Below are 17,575 nucleotides of genomic sequence, written 5' to 3' on the forward strand. Positions count from 1 at the left end.
TTAGAAAAAAAGTGTAAAAAACGTATATTTGATTAAAGTTCATTCTAAGTCTTATTAAAAATGCATTTACTTTCTTTTAAAAAATCCGCAATTACTTTTTGGGCAACCCAATAGATCTACCTTAAGGCTTCTGGGCGGTGGATATCTATCCACAAGATGATGATTTTGATAGTCTCTGCGATAACAGCCCAAAAGGTATTGCTTAGACAGCATGTAGTTTTGTCTTCGCTTTGGTAGGATCTTTGTCTCCTGATGGAGGTGGTCTACATGAGAACTGAGGAGACAGCCCGTCGCAGTTCGGAGGGCGGCATTCTGACAGATCTGAATATTATTTCATTGCGTGTCACAAAGCTGACGAGACCACACTGGCGCTGCATAACTTACCACAGACAGGCCAATTGCTTTGTACGTGGTCAACAAGGTTTCTTTGTATGCTCCCCAAGTACTGCAAGCAAGTGACTTGAGGACCTTGTTTCTACTTTTGACTTTATCGCAAATTGCTGTGGCATGTGGGGAGAATGTGTAAGAGCTGTCAAATGTGACGCCAAGTATTTTGGGACACTTGATGGTCGGAATCATTTCTCCATCGACCATCACAGTCAGCTCAGTATTCACCTCACGCGTATTTGTAGTGATTAATGCGGCTGAAGATTTAGTGCCACGAGGACCGTCCTATCACATGGCCTGGGCTGATTGACGCCAAGGCAAATGTGTGCGGTGAAGGCATACAAAGCAGTTGTTGTGCTATGCAGTCTTCGAAATCTATGTTAATGCTCGGGTAATGGAAATTCTCCCATGAGGCTCGGGAGGAGTAATGCCTCAAGCGTCTTTGCTACTGGTGAGAGAAGGGAGATCGGTCTGTACGACTTCCCCAAACTCGGGTCCTTTTCGGGCTTCTGTCCATTTTCCAGGGAACTATAAGAGTGTTCAAAGACAGGTTGAGGACAGTAATAAGGTACTCAACTCCAAATAAATCCAGATTCTTCAACATCAATGTAGAGATTCCGTCGATGCCCAACGCCTTGGATGACATTCGTAACATCGCCCACAGTAAATTGTGATGGCTGTTCATTGGCTCGGAGACCACGAATACGGCGAATGGCTCTCCTCCTTGCCCTGTCACTCTCGGGATGCACAATAAATTGACGGTTGAACAACTTGGCGCATCTCTTCGGATCAGTCACGGTTATTTGTGACTGAGAACCTGTCATCCCATCTACCGGGGTTCGAGAGTGACTTAACAGTAGACCACAGTTTGCCTACACCGGTGCCTAAGTTACATTGATCCAAGTGTTCCAGCCACAAATTCCGCTATTGTTCCTTGACGACCCTGTTTATTTCCAGATTCAGCTCGCTGATTCTGGGATAAGTGGGGTCCATACAATGAATCCCATCACGCTCGTCTGCGAGTACCACTGCTTGCGCCGAGAAATTAGCATTTGGGGTATTCGTCCGGCTGGTATAAAGCGAGCGGCTGCTGCGTTAATTATGTCTCGGAATTTCCTCTCGGCCACTAGCACATCCGAGGGGGGTGGGAGTTCACTGAAGCGGCGGTTGGTATACTCTCTGAAGCCAGCCCAACCGGCCTTCTTGTGATTGATAAACGTCCGGCGCCCTGAGGTTATGAAGTCGGGTGGTCGGTCGATGGTGAGAATTATGGGTAGGTGGTCTGACCCCAAAAGAGATGACGGCTTGCTAGGATATGTCACTCAGGAGATGTAATGGAAATGTCTGGCGAGCTGCTGCACCTTCTCGTAATCCTAGTGGGGCCATCCTCATTCACCGTGCAAAACGTGGAGCCTTCGATCCGCTCTGCCACGCTGGTCGTTACCTAGGGGAGAATGCCATGAAGTGTGATGCGGATTAAAATCACCTAGTACCAGACGATCATGGCCATATAGTAATCCACTTATGTCGGGGTTGTAAGCTTGGCCATTAATTGGTACACCGCTACCAACCGGCAGTATGTACACGTTGTATAGCTCTATCTCGGCAGTACCGGACCTGACTACTATCCCCATGCACTCCATGTAGGGGTCACTAGCGCCAGGCGCATACGAAAGTGGTCTATATTGTACGGAACGGTGTATCACGAATCCCCCACCTCCATTCCTTGAGCGATCCTTCCGTAGCACTTTGTATCCGTGACAACTGTGCAAGCTGCAAGTGTTGGTCAGCTTTGTCTCCGGAGTCGCTGCGACCAATATGTTCTTCCGACTCAAAAAATCCACAATATCATCGATCTTGCCACGGAGACCGTTGCAGTTCAGTTGCTTTGTCTCCGGAATCGCTGCGACCAATATGTTCTTCCGACTCATAAAATCCACAATCTCATCGATCTTGCCACGGAGACCGTTGCAGGTGAGTTGCAGAAATGGTACACTTCCCGGCACCGGGTTGACAATATTGGGGCTGGGATGCTGCCGTTGCGTATATTGCCACACGGGAAATGCGACGACGACGACGCTTGTGACCTGCTGCTGGCTATGTTCGCACAGCACCTTGCAACATATCCAGTATGAGTATACTCCCGTAGTGAAGTGAGGCCAGAGCAAGATCGGAAATGTACATGGAGTGGGTACATTTCCGATCTTGCACCGGTTACACCTCACCGACACCGACCGATGATGGAGGCGGTTCTGGCAAACACGTACACTAAGGCAGCAGCTCTTGCCGATGAGGGTTCCAAGGGGTCAATCCGGTGTGTTCGACCAGCAGCCATGGAATTGTTCAGACTAGTCAAACCTTAACGTTTAAGGTTTTATTTTTAAATGTCATTGAAAATTTTATATACAACTTTTCTACATAATTATTTCTGTAAGAAAATCAAAAGGCTCACGAACGTTTAAACTAATTTAATAAGATTTAATCATCAAATTAAAATGTTAGAACTAAAATTAAATTAAATTTTGAAATTGAATTTAAACTAACTTAAATCGAATTAAAATTGACCCTTTCTTTGGCTACAGGTACACAACAGGTTCAGTAGTCCTTACTAAGAGTAAATATTCAACTACAAAGAAGGACATTTTTTGTCGTTTTCTATTGTTTTGTTTTTATATAGGCACATACAAAAATTATATAATTACTATAATGTGCCATCCATGTATTTATTACAGCCCATTTTATATATTTGTTGTTGTTTTTTTTTTTTGTTTACTTCCTTTTATTATCGACAAAACGCTTTTCTTCTTTTCTAAAGGTTGCGTTGGCGATGAAAAGAAGAACACCTGTGTCCTGCAGTTGTTGTTTATCTGTCTCCTTGGAAATTTAAACATTTGTGCAAATAACCTAGGTAACATACAAGTAGTTTATACTATTTTTGTAAACGTAAGCGTTTTTATTGACATTTGCACCATCTGTGGTTGCATTTTTAATGGGCCGAAATGGCTATTATAGCCTGCACCTGTTTACATTTGGATGATTGAATGAAAATGTTTGTTAATTAAATTGGTGGCAACATAACTATGTATGTACATGGTTATTATAATTTGTAAAACTCCCAAAACGCCTCCGCTAATGCTGGACAGAAAATTTAACTTCAAATTTAAGATTTTGGAAACGGGCAAAGGCAATTCTTGTCCCATATGTACATCTGCAAGAGAGTCATTGGCTAAGATATTTGAGCTGGCAAAATATCGATGGCACTAGCGATACTATCGGTATTTAATTTTATGACTGAATATCGATTACAATTTTTCCGATGGATACTATCGCAAAAGTTAAATTTTTTGCAAAACTAAACAAAAATAAGCATTCCGACACTGAATATATTTTTTAAGATACATTGCGCCTATAGAGGGCGCAATTTTCATCCGTTTGGGCTAACATTTTGTACAATGATTTCTCTTATGACATCCAACAGACTTTATGAACCTTGGTTTTATTTGGTCTGTGTATTGATATTGCTTCTACAATATATATATCGATCTCCTGATTTGTACTTCTCATTTTCTTTGAAATGTAGGTGATGGGAAATTAACGATAGTATCGATAGAACCGATATTTATTATTAAAAATATCGAATGTTTCGATTATCGATAGTTTGCCAGCTCTATAAGATATATTGGGTTGCCCAAAAAGTAATTACGGATTTTTTAAAAGAAATTAAATGCATTTTTAATAAAACTTAGAATGAACTTTAATAAAATATACTTTTTTTACACTTTTTTTCTAAAGCAAGCTAAAAGTAACAGCTGATAAGTGACAGAAGAAAGAATGCAATTGCAGAGTCACAAGCTGTGAAAAAATTTGTCAACGCCGACTATATGAAAAATCCGCAATTACTTTTTGGGCAAGTGACAGGAGCGTACTGAGAAGGCTCACAGATGTTGGGTACTATATGGACGGGCCGTGGGCTCGAAATGGGGCCTGAATCCAAGGATAGTCCACTGGCTATACAGGAGCGTGATTAGACCAATACTTACGTACGCCTCATTAGTTTGGTGGACTTACTTTACTTTAATTGGCTATGACAGAATATTTCTTCCACTAGCCGAACGTAGAATAGCGTTCCAAGCACCTCGATCTTCTGCGCTCATTCTAAAATCTCTGACACCAAGTTTCGAGGTGTCTCTCACAACTTGATCTTTCCATCAGGCTTTTGGTCTGCTGGTTTTGGTTTGCTGGAGCTTCTTAATCCATTCTGACAACATGACCTAGCCAACGCAGCCGTTGTATTTTGATGTCGTCATACAGCTCATACAGCTCGTGGTTCATACGTCGCCTATATTCTCCGTTAACGCAAACTGGTCCATATATTTTACGAAGAATCTTTCTCTCAAATACTCCAAGCACTGCCTCATCTGCTTTCACAAGTACCCACGCTTCAGAACCAAATAACAGCACGGGTAGTATCAGTGTCTTGTAAAGTGTAGTCTTCGTCTGTCGAGAGATGGCCTTGTTTCTAAACTGCTTACTTACTCCAAAGTAGCATCTGTTTGCCAGTATTATTCTTTGCTTTATCTCAAAACTGGTGTCATTCGTTTCGGTTACGGCGGTGCCGAGGTAGATAAAGTTACTGACTGTCTCAAAGTTGTGGTTCCCAACTTTCTCCATTTTCTTTATCTGCTCGGTTGTACAAGGCTTTTTGGGAGTGGATACCATCCATTTCGTCTCCAAAAAAAGTTTGGTGGACTGCTATGGAGAAAAAGTGCAACAAAAGGACCATACAACAGGTTCAGAGAACATGTTTTCTTGGCATAGATGGAGCGATAAGGACCACGCCCACTAGGGCACTGGAAACTATTCTAGATATCCGACCCATTGACATACAGATTAAGTGTGAGGCACAACAAGCCGATTACTGGCTTAGGTGTATGTCCATAGTGGCATGGGGCGGTTTAATATCTGCGCCCTCTTCTCAACCTAACCTAACCCACCGGATTCTGGTGTCCTGTTGTTCCTGAGCTAAATTACTGCTATACTTTCTAAACCGCCATTAAGGTTCGGTTCTAGGGTATCCTAGTCAAAGCCACTATCGGATACGAGCAGCTGGTAAATATGTTGTTTTCATATTCTCTACATGGACGCGTATTCTCTATAAAAGATTTGCAAGCAAAAGTATGCGAACGACTTCCAGTGCAAATTTGCACAAAAACAGCTGATTTTTGTTTTGGTTGGTTTTTTATTTGCTTCCTTGGAAAACAATTGTTTTTAAATAAAAAATGCTGGCGATACTTTTGAGGTATTTTCCTTAGATAAACGTCAATTTATTGACCCGAGAGTGAAAAGGCTAGAAGGGGGAGCCATTCGCCGTATTCGTGATCTGCGTGCAGCTGTACAACCATCACAAATTACCGTGCAATCCCATGGCAGCCGGTTGTACGTACCGCATTGGTCCGATGGAGCCTTTCATCGGCAAGCGCTGCCGCCTCAGTGTACAACACACTGCTGCAACAACAACCGTGTACTAACTACGAATGTCATGCGTGGCGTCAAGTCGCTGGTTCCAGACAGAATCTCTACACTGATGCTGAAAAATCTGTATCTGCCTGGAGTCGAGTACCTTACATATGTCCTCATCCTATCTGAACACTATTATAGTACCCGATGTTTGGAAGATGGACAGTCTGATCCCGCTACTGAAACCTGGAAAGGACACGAGCAATGGGGAGTCATACAGACCGATCTCCCTTCTCACATCAGTAGCCAAGGGGACTACTCCTCCCGCTCCTGTCTTGGAACAGTTTCCATTCGCCGAGCATCAGCATGCATTTCAAAGGCTGCAACTGTTTTACATACCAACACCGTATACAAAAGTACACTTGTTGTGCTAACAAAGATACCTTGGACTAACCATCTAATGCTTCTGGGGTTTGTGGCTAGACAAATTGCTACGACCACTGATGTGAGGCTAAGGGAGCTATTCTATTTGGCAGACTAATTTGCACTAATTTGGGGCTAGACAAATTGATACGACCACTGATGTGAGGCTAAGGGAGCTTTCTATTTGGTCATGTGGCGGCTACGGACACTTTGTTATCATTGAAGATATCTGAATCCCTTCACAATTGGCAGACTAATTTGCACTAATTTTTTTTTCTAATCCCACTGTGCGCCACTTGTTTAACTGCCTTTTGTATTTTCATGTAACGGCTGATTTTCATAAAACAGTAAAGTTGCAAATTTCTGCTGGCAAAAAAAGTCCCAGTAGAAATTTGCAGGTTCTCTATTTTCTGTCAAAATTAGATATGATGAGTGGAGCATAACCTGGACTATCGGTTTATTTTGGTTAGTATTAAAAACCTAACTCCCTCCCACTTGTGTGATGGATTTATTAACCCACTTTTATCAGCTGTTGTTTGTATTCAAAATGTTTTAAATTTTTTAGATGTGGAAAAATTTACAGATACGTTTTCAATTGGTTAAACAGTCGTGCCCCTGCTACTCTGACAACCAAATAAGCTTCTCCCACATAAGCAGCTTAAAAAGTAAGGGGAGAAAAAAAGAATGAGGCCACTTTTTTACAAATACAGCTACGCTTCTCTCTTCCAATTGTTTGTTTTTTTTTCATATTTTTATTTTGATTTCTGCTTTCTTTTCAGTGGGTTTTATTTTTGTTCGTTGTTTTTTTTTTTCACACTCGCATTTGTTTTGCTGTATATATTCATAGTAGTAGAGGGGGGGTACATATGTATGTATGTATATGCATATAAAAATACAAAAGTAGATAAAAGAGTTGGGTAGCATGTACACACATGTGTACGCGCAAGTTTGTGTGTACGAATGAATGCGATACGAGACGATATTGTTTGTCGCGGTTTAGATGTTTTCATTTTGTTGTTCGCCATTCTGCCGCATACTTGCAGCCGGTAAATCTGCGTAGTTCTACATAGATTTACGAAACTTATTCATCACTCAGTTCGTTCGCTTGCTCGAAAGTCAGACACTCTTTTAACAATAGCACAAATTATATTTTGTTTTGACGGGTATTAATTATATTATCTACCGTTGTTGTTGCTGTGATTATAGAAATTGCGTAAGGTTCGTGTATTACGGTGTATTGTTTTTGCCAATATTTATGACATTGAGTACCGGCTAAATACAGCGTCATCAAATTTTCAACGACCACAATAAGATTAAGACAATGCGAGTGTTTTTTTTTTAGACAACGAGTTGTTAATGTTTATTTATTGCCAAACACATGGTGGAACTTTCCAATGATTTAAAAATTCACATCTATTTGTGGGCGAGCAATCTAAATTTGGACTCCTAACCAAGATACCTATTTAAAAACAAAGTTAAAGCTTAGGCAGCGTGATGGGACAAAACTGGCCAACTTAAAGGAAGAGCAAGTAACGAAACATAAACATCTGCAATAATTTCGAAAAGTTTAAAAAAGTTAAAATAATTGATCTATTGATTCAACATCTTGCGCGTGCATAATCTTTTAATCAAAATTTCTCTCTGTAAAATCTCTCTCAAAACTTTTCATTCTATCTCATTTAATTTTTGTTGTATAAAAGCCGGTTTTGCGATCGCAAAGCCTCACACCCTTCAAACTTGTTGTTCAAAACGACTTGTCTAGCTCATCTTGTGCAGTTTTGATTGCACATGGTTTTGCCGAATTCAGACAAGACTGAAGAACTTTATAAAAAGTATCCTTGTAAAAAACCGTATCGCTTTGAATCTCAGAATGTTAGGATTCCTTACTGATATGTTTGAATAACTTGTTAAGTAATAATTTTTGTTACATTTGGAAAATATGTTCATATGCAGTGAACGACAGCTTATTGGGGAGAAATTTTTAAATACATGGCATAGTACTCACAAATGGTGCCATCATTAGGAGGAGATAACCACCATTGAACTTTTTTCTTACGTTTTATCGTCAGTATTCGAACTCAACGCGTTTAGCGTCATAGGGGGGCATGTTAAACCTCTGCGCTACGGTCGCCTCCAATTCATTTTTCTATTCGAAGTTTTGGTGTTATTGTTGTAGCTACGTTTCCATGTGGAGGTGGCGATCCTCTTCAACGCGAACTGAATGGTCATTGGTTATTAAAAGGCGCCAATAACTCAGCCTGCCATATCGAGCATTATAGGCACCCAGTATTTATGCATGAGCCGGTGCCGCCCGACTTCTCACTGAGAATCTCCACTTGATACTGCCGATTGTCCGCGACTGCCTTTGCAGCTATTCCGTGTAGAACATTTCACCATCCACAACCCATGGACGCGCCCGGTAACTCGCAGCTAAGCTTCTCGTGACAATAATGATCGGACCTCAATATTCCAGCCTGTGTGGTGCTCACAGCTATCCCTTGCTGGGTGGAAATTTTGGTTGTCCCGGTTTGCGATTACCACCGTGTTCACCTTTAAAGCAGTTGTTTGTGTTCTATCTTTCTTCTGCTTGATTCTGTTGAGTGTCAAGACCCAGGAACTCTGCGCCTAAGATGGAGTGCGTCCACAGGGATCTGGGTCTGAATCGAGTTGGTCTGGCCGGGCAGTTAAACAGGTGAAGTGTATCGTGCGGTTTCTGGTTACAATCGGGACATACATCTTGCACATCGGCATCCATCCATGCTCTGTAGGAGTTGAAGCGGCTGTATCTGCCGGAACGTAATTGAGCCAGAACTACACTGGTTTGACGGGTGAGGTCAATTTCTTCAGCTGCAATGGGAGGCGGTCGTTCTCCAAGGACTACATTCACCCGGTAGCCATTTATCGCATCTGCTACCGTGACTGCGTGAATGTTGTCTAGAACTGCTTAATATGCCGCTTGATCTCGAGCGCTGAACCTCACGCTCTAGATCGTGTAGATCTACCTTAAGGCTTCTGGGCGGTGGATATCTATCCACAAGATGATGATTTGGATGGTTTCTGCGATAACAGCCCAAAAGGTATTGCTTGGACAGCATGTATTTAGTTATGTCTTCGCACTGGTAGGATCTAGTACTACTAATAAGTACAAGTCATTGTTCAATTGTGTATAACAAAATATTGGTCTTTTTAGTAGCTATATCTTAAAATAAACAGATCTGAATTATATAAGACACGAATGTCGAAAAGCCTGACATAAGTCACTGGCCCAAATGTCGGCGACATCGAACAATAAATGCGGCTTTTATGGGTCCAAAACCTTAAATTGACAGATCGGTCTATATGGCAGCTATATCCAAATCTGGACCCATCTGTGCCATATTGCAGAAGTGTGTCGAGGGGCTTAACTCACTGTCCCAAATTTCGGCAACATCGGACAATAAATGCGCCTTTTATGGGCCCAAAACCTTAAATCGAGAGATCGGTCTATATGGCAGCTATATCCAAATCTGAACCGATCTGTGCCATATTGCAGAAGTATGTCGAAGAGCTTAACTTAACTCACTGTCCCAAATGTCGGCAACATCGGACAATAAATGCGCCTTTTATGGCCCCAAAACCTCAAATCGAGAGATCAGTCTATATGGCAGCTATATCCAAATATGAACCGATCTGGGCCAAATTGAAGAAGGAAGTCGAAGGGCCTAACACAACTCGCAGTCCCAAATTTTGGCAAAATCGGACAATAAATGGGTCTTTTATGGGTCTAAGACCTTAAATAGGCGGATCGGTCTATATGACAGCTATATTCAAATCAGGACCGATCTGGGCTAAATTGAAGAAGGATGTCGTAGGGCCTCACACAACTCACTGTCCCAAATTTCTGCAAAATCTGACAATAAATGTGGCTTTAATGGGCCTAAGAACTTAAATCGGCGGATCGATCTATATGGGGACTATAACAAGATAGCTCAATATCTTTATTTTTAAAGACTGTACCGTCTAGAACGTCTTAGATTTTTACGCTGATCAAGAATGAATGTATACTTTATAGGGTCGGAAATGGATATTTCGATGGAATGATAAAATGAATATACCCCCATCCTTCGATGGTGGGTATAAAAAACTCTGACTTCTACTTTATAGGAATTCTCCCAAAAAAATAATGAAAAAATTGCTGCGGTTTGTCTGGATTTTTTTTTTTTTTTTGTGTTTAAAGACTTGACGTTCTAGACTTCGGTCGAAACCAAAGCCAATCTATTATCATATCACGCCAATGTGAATGTGTTTAGAAATAGTCGATTTCGCAATATTGAATGAAAATTAAATCATTCGCATAAGCCCCAATAGTACTACGTATGTGTGTGTGTGTACTTTCGTACGTACATGTTGTTATCATTCAAAATAAAAATAATCATCTAAGTGAAGTGACGCGGTGTGCACCGCCATTGGCTACGAAAATTGTGTCAAATCACCAGAAGTACGTATAATTCAGTTCTGTCGTCTCAATGACATGTAGCCGGCATTTTTGAAAATTGTTGTTAACAATTGCAACGTAAATACTCCTAAAGATCGTTTAAACTCTCCAGAGATAAGCATGACCGTTGTTATCAAATAGTTGCCTGACATATGGCTCACATGTTTTACAATCCTGGCAAAGACAGTAAGACGCAACAACCATGCTTGTGTGGACATAAGATTACCACACAAAAAATTTTAATTAATAAACAAATTTGTTTTGCTTTATTTTTAGATCAATATACAAATAGAACTACCTGCTGAATAAGGCATACAAAACAGAGATAGCCTTCTTCCAAATATCAAAAGAGCTGAGACAACAGAGATTTAGATTTGAAAACGAGGAAAACATCTATTGCCCCTTCTTATAGAAAACCAAAAACACACTAAACTGAACCATTTTAGAAAATACAGCTCCAATTGAAAATAAAAAGCCCAAAACTGCATACGGAAATTGCTGTGCTATGTCCTCGGCTACATCGGTCTCATCCGCCCATACGAAAACTCCTCAATTATCACAAGCAAGACAAGCATCAGCACCCAAAGGTCCACAACCTGCTCCACCTCCATCAGCTCAGAAACAGTCGTCGTCGTCGTCATCATCATCATCCCCGTCGCCTCCTCAATTGGATATAACAAACGAGGAATATCAACGTTTGTCGGAGGCCTTTAAAAAGGAAGAGTTCCGTAAGCTCTTCCTCGATTACGTTGAAGAAATTCAGGATCCCGACAATCGTAAGCGCTATGAAGAAGAGATTGTGCAAATCGAAGCTGAGCGTGGTGTAGATGTGATCTTTGTACACCCGGAGCCGGGTTTCGTCATTAAAACCTCACAAAACGGTGAACAAAAGTGTTTTATAAACTGTGCCAAGAACTCGCACGTGGGCAAGCCCAGCAGTCAGGTATGTGTGAGTCAAAGTACAGGCCAAAAGGGATTGAGCTGGTCCATTCCTATGGCCCAGGCGCCGCCACGTGACGACTTGGACAACAACAAGAAACGATGTCGTGTATACGATGTAGTCTTCCATCCAGATGCCTTGTATTTGGCCGAAAAGAATGCCACCTTTCACAAATGCCTGGTGGACACCGCCATAGATGCTGTTGAAAGGGAATATAAGGTATCACTCGCTGTAGCATATACTTTTCTCAAATCCTGGCTAATGTTGAGTCTTTTTGTTTCAGGTTTCCCTAGACCGCATAAATGTGAAATTTCCCAAATTGCAATACAAAGGATTGCCACGACCCACTGTGATACGTAAACTGGCTGTGAATCCGCCAGTCGAGACGGAAGAACCGCATCCGCTCGATAGCATTTATCCTGCAAAACCCACATGTGATGCGGGCCAACCCAAAGTTTTACCCATGAAAACTATGGACAGTGCTATAAATGGCACAACAAACAACAAAATCTCCGAATACTGCACTCCAAAGTACACACTGAAACATCGCCACGATGTTGATCTCAGCCAATATACAAATGAATTAGATGCTAAACTCCATGCTACCACACCACGCGAATTAGTCCTAGACATTGAACTTCCACTCTTGAATTCCAGCAATGAATGCCAGTTGGATGTGACCGACAAAACGGTGTTTCTCCTTAGCGATAGAACAGGAGCCAAATATCGTCTCAATGTAGATCTGCCCTTTAGGGTGAGCGAGAAGAATGGCTCAGCAAAATTCGACACTGATAGGCGGCATTTGGTTATAACACTGCCCGTGATACAGCCACCCATAGCCAAACAAAGGGAGATGCATGAAAGCCTACTGCATATAAATCGTGAGGATAGTGGTGTGGAGAGCGATGTGTTAAATGAAGATTTGCACTCTAGCCACACAGAATCGCCTATTGAAGAGTTAAGCTCGGCTTCCTTTGATGAGAGTCTACAACATGCTGTGAGAAATGATACAATCAACGCTGAAGGCGTTTTTCTAAAACCAAATTTAGATTACCAGCTTCCGGCGAAGTTCGATTGCAATGTCCTAGACAATACCATGTCCTTCATTCTGCAAGTGCGCAATGTCCAAGAGGAGTCCTTGAAAATGAAGCGACAAGATCGCCTTATACACATGCAGTTCAGTTCTCTGGGTTCCGGTTACTATCCCACCTATTATGCTTTCTGTATACAACTATCAGAGGCTGAGGCAGAGGCAAAAATTGTTGACGCCCAAGCAGAGGCATGGGAAAATAATGTCATACTTAATGTACATTTAAATCAATCCGCCGAAAAAATATCTAGCTATCTGGCTGGCTTAGATAGCGAGGATCTCAAGGAATGTTGGCTGCATGGGAAAGGCCGCATGATTCATAAGTCCAGGCAACGGCAAAAATCTCCCAAGGATCAACTGCAGCAGCAACAGCATAACTTGGACATAACCATAGAGCGTTCGGAATGTGACAAATCCATAGACATTGAAATAAAATCGCGTGCCATGGAAAATTCCACTTGCAATGCCAATACCACCGAGGATGAGCTCAATGCTGCTGATGGCAGCTCACAACAATTCCAGAAAAAGCTCAACAAAAAACAGAAGCGTAAAAATAAAAAACGCCGTTCTCTATCCGAATCTGCCTGTGACGACATCAAAGCATATCAACAAGAACAGGAGCAACAACATCAGCAGCAGCAGCAGCACCACTACCAACAATCTACGCGCAATATGCCGGTACCCGAAGTAGCGGAAAACGATGAGGATGCCGACGATGATGAGGACTCATCGCCAGAGCGCTCGGAAAAATTACCCAAGTCGCCTCTGCATAACATCTCCTCCTCGATGAATGTCCCTTCAGTTGCCAATGGCGGTGGTCTCCACATCATTGGCCAGCAACGCAAACAGCGTAGTTTTTCCGAATCACGCGACAGTGCTATTAGCCTAAGTGCTGGCAGCACCTACAAGGGGATTCTAAAGCATTACAGTCGCTATGCCCCAAGGCCCTCAATATCCGATTCATGCTCGTCCATTGACGAATGCTCATCCAACTATTCGACATCGGTGGATGGCATGACAAGTGCTTTCAATTCGATGCGTTTCTCGCAATCCTTTAGCGATATTCCAGAGGAGAATGTGGTGGGCTTATCGGAGAGTTGCAAGAAAACTGTGCGTTTCAGTGAAGTTATACGCAAGCAAGTATTCAGGTGAGTGTAAAACAGCTAGTTGTAGGAGAACTGAGTACATTAGTTTGAAAGCCAATACCCACTGCGAAATTTTTAACCAGAGAAACGATTGTCTGCTCGACAGTTGAGTGTTGGTTCTTAAGCCGGAATGTATTCAGTAAAAATCATCTCAGAACGATTATAAATGTACAGAGCAGAGCATGGTACTGATCTTTAGGTCAATGAATAGAACTCCATGAGATATACTGAACATCAGTGTCGGTCTAGCCATTGTGTGCAGAAACAAAAATTGCCCTAAGACTGCAGTGATAACAGCCAAGATCCAATGAGACTGTAAAATTCTTAAACGAAGATTGAGTTGGAATAGAAATGTCGAGGAGTTCGTCAGGAAGGGTTTAAATGCACTCCACGACTGTTGTACCTCGATAGATAAAATTTGTCTGGTATGTATTAAGCTACGGTTGTCCCAATTGAGTTGTTTAGGGATTTAGAGAGTGAAAGTAATCTCCCAATGTTACTAAAAAGGCCAGAGCACATCTGCGATACTTTCCTCTGGGGAAGTGAATAGTACCTCAAAGGAAGCACTTTAAACCAAGAACGATCTAGCCATGCTCGAAGCTGCAGATAGGGCCCAGTTTTGGCATATGGGTGATACAAAAAAAATTACATTCTTGAGAGACAGTCCTACAAAAATGGCTTGGACTTTAATTTTCCAGACTAGAAAGGATATTAGTCATTTTGCAGGCTCTGGGGAGGATTTCGCTTAGCACCTCCCCGTTTAGTTGGTGTTTTGAGCAAATCGAAGAGTTCGACGTCAAGGAGGCCCGACATAGGTTAAAGGTCACGAGCCTGGCAACCACAGTTGCCAACCGCTTTGCTCGGACACCTCTGGTCCATTGTTTTGTTGTTGTATCCACATTTTCATGTGGAGGAGGCGATCTTCGTCAAGCTCCTGTAGGTTAGCAAACTTGTTCCGGTCCAAAGGATCGATCGCCTCAGGAACATGGTGACCTTTGGTTATTTAAAGGCGCCAATAAATCGCCTGTGAACGCACCCGGTAGCTTACAGCTAAGCTTCTCGTGACAGCAATGAACATTAAACAGATCGGAACTCAAATGTCCCAGCTATCCCGTGACGGGTCCATTGTATTCGTCCTAGAAAGAAAAGAAGTACAAAAGAAGAGAAAAATGAAAGTCATTAGAAAAATATGAATTGAAACTAAAAAGCCGGAGCAGAGACCGAAGAGGTCTCACATACTAGAGGGCCGCCCGTCACCCACCCTAGACCCTTGCAGAATTCCAGAATGACTCGGGGCTCGAGAGACTGTAGAGAGCTGATTAGAAAAGAGTTATTCACCCAAAATCCTACTTCTTATCCATGTCATCGCGGGGTACTGGCACAGCAGATGTACACTGCCTCCAACTCCTGCTCATCCCCCGGACCCTACAGAAATCCTCATTTTCCCGAGCCTATCGTCATGTCAGCTCGTCAGGCTCTTCTTTACCCGCCACGTCCGAGACGCTCTTTGCATCTCCCGACAAGCTTTGAACCCACGCGATTCCCAGCCAGGGCTTCAGCTCCACCTAACTATCCATTAAAGTCGTGACACTCTGAGAAGGCCGCCGCTTCTGACTCAGAATCACATCCAGTGAGAGGGTGAAGACACTGTACCCATCCAGAAGTCTTGGACTTCCTTATTCCTAGGGATTCAACAAAACTCCTGTGCCGGTGCTCCCATCCAACTTTGATCCGTCCGTGTAGACAGAAGAACCCAAGAATGGCGAAACGCCCTCAGACCAAAGCTCCCTCCCTGGGAAAACAACCGCCGGCACATAGTCCGTCGCGCAACCAATATCACGTAGACTTCCCACGCCAGCAGCCTTCCGCAGAACAGATGATTGCCCGAAATCCGTAGAGTGTCATGTTCGCCAACGCTGCCCACTCCACTTACAAGTGCAAAAGTTTCAATTATAGCATTCAGCGCTGCTCCGTACAGCTCCGAGTCCTCTTCGCCCCAGATATCACACCGCCGCAATACCTTGCACCTTATCCAACATACCGTGAAGCCACACCTCCCGGCACGGGATAGCTTTGAGCACCACACAGTCTGGGACATTGAAGTCCGATCTGTATGGTGTTCATTGCTGTCACGAGAAGCTTAGTTGGGAGCTACCAGGCACGCCCATAAGTTGCGAATAGTGGAATGCTCCATAGGAAGTGACTGCTACGGCAGTCGCGGACAATCAGCAGTATCGAGCTGATAATCTCAGTGAGAAGGATGGCGGCAGCATCTCTTGCACAAATATTGAGTGCCTATGATTCTCGAGGCGAGTTATTGGCGCCTTTACAATACACCTTCTCTAGAGCCCGGTGCCACACCAGGCACCTATAGGTGAGGATCAACTGAACCACAGCAGTAAGTCCAGTGCATCGTACTCGATCTAAATCATCAACTCCTGCCCAACGAGTTGCGACATGAGTAGAGCACATTCCGTCCCCGTTTAACTCTACTGGTAAAGAATAACGTCCAGGTATTTAGCCTCCGGAGAGAGCGGCATCTCCACTCTATCAGGGACCCTGAACTCGCTGTATCTTCTCCTCTTGAACGGGATAACTATGAAAACCGCACATTTTGGATTTTTGAGCTCCGATTTGCGTGGTGTTCATAGTTACAGAATAACCATGCGCATCCACAGGTTACGGATGTTGGAATGCTCTGTAGATATACGGAGTAACTGAAGACGCGGACAATCAGCAATTTCGAGTGCAAGGTCTCAACAAGAATCCAGATGTACCTGCTCTTACGTTAATTCTGAAAGCCGGTGATACCCGATATGCCATGGCGAGTTAAATAACCAATGACCATCACGTTTTCGTAGCGATCAGTTCTATGGGCCGGAACGAACTTGCTCGCCTACGAAAGACTGACAAGAATCGCTACTTACACATGTAAATATGGGTTTACTACAACCTCCAACCATAATGTCAATCAGGCGTATAATGAAAGGTGATGTTGGCTATCCCAGGTCCTGTGGACAGTTTTTCGATTTAAAGAAGACACAGGGAGATGAACACTTTTGCAAATGCAAATTTGCTCATGAACATTGAAATTTTAAGCTCAATGATAAGGGGCCTCCTTTTTATAGCCAAGTCCGAACGATCGCAGTTAAGCTTCTCATGACATCACTGAACACCACACAGATCGAACCTCATTGTAAAAGCCTGTGTGGTGCTCACAGCTATACCGTGCGGGATCGAAAATATGGTACTGGGTAAGTGGACTCACTTCATTCATCCAGAACACTAATGTAGGGCCTAAAGACACTACTTTGGAGGAATTCTCGTAGAGGAGGGCTAGTAGGGTCTACATAGATCAAATATGGAATTATGGTTGCCGTTTACTAATGAATGAAGCTAACAAGAATTGGTGCTTACAATAGGGTCTTTAGAGACTACTTTGGAGGGATTCTCGTTGAGGAGGGCTAATGGGGTCTATATAGATCAAATATGGAATTATGGTTGCCGTTTACTAATGAAGCTAACAAGAATTGGTGAATACAATAGGGCCTTTAGATACCATGTTTGCACGTTTTGTGGAGGTAGCGATCCTTTATCTTTTTTTTTTGTCATACATATGTATGTGATTAGTTGTCATACATATGTATGTGATTAGTTGT

The 17,575-nt window shown here is 42.7% G+C and overlaps 1 protein-coding gene across 1 annotated transcript in view; it reads left to right on the forward strand.

The window, feature by feature from the left end:
- LOC106086677 (protein kintoun) overlaps positions 1-17,575 on the forward strand; it is a 28,836-nt gene that overhangs the window by 7,803 nt on the left and 3,458 nt on the right. Inside the window, exons 2-3 of the mRNA XM_059369870.1 lie at positions 11,018-11,900; positions 11,965-13,920. Coding sequence (XP_059225853.1) covers positions 11,247-11,900; positions 11,965-13,920 — 2,610 coding nt within the window. The 5' untranslated portion in view covers positions 11,018-11,246. The remainder of the gene's footprint in view (positions 1-11,017; positions 11,901-11,964; positions 13,921-17,575) is intronic.

This window comes from Stomoxys calcitrans, chromosome 5, assembly GCF_963082655.1.
Source record: "Stomoxys calcitrans chromosome 5, idStoCalc2.1, whole genome shotgun sequence".
Taxonomy (NCBI): domain Eukaryota; kingdom Metazoa; phylum Arthropoda; class Insecta; order Diptera; family Muscidae; genus Stomoxys; species Stomoxys calcitrans.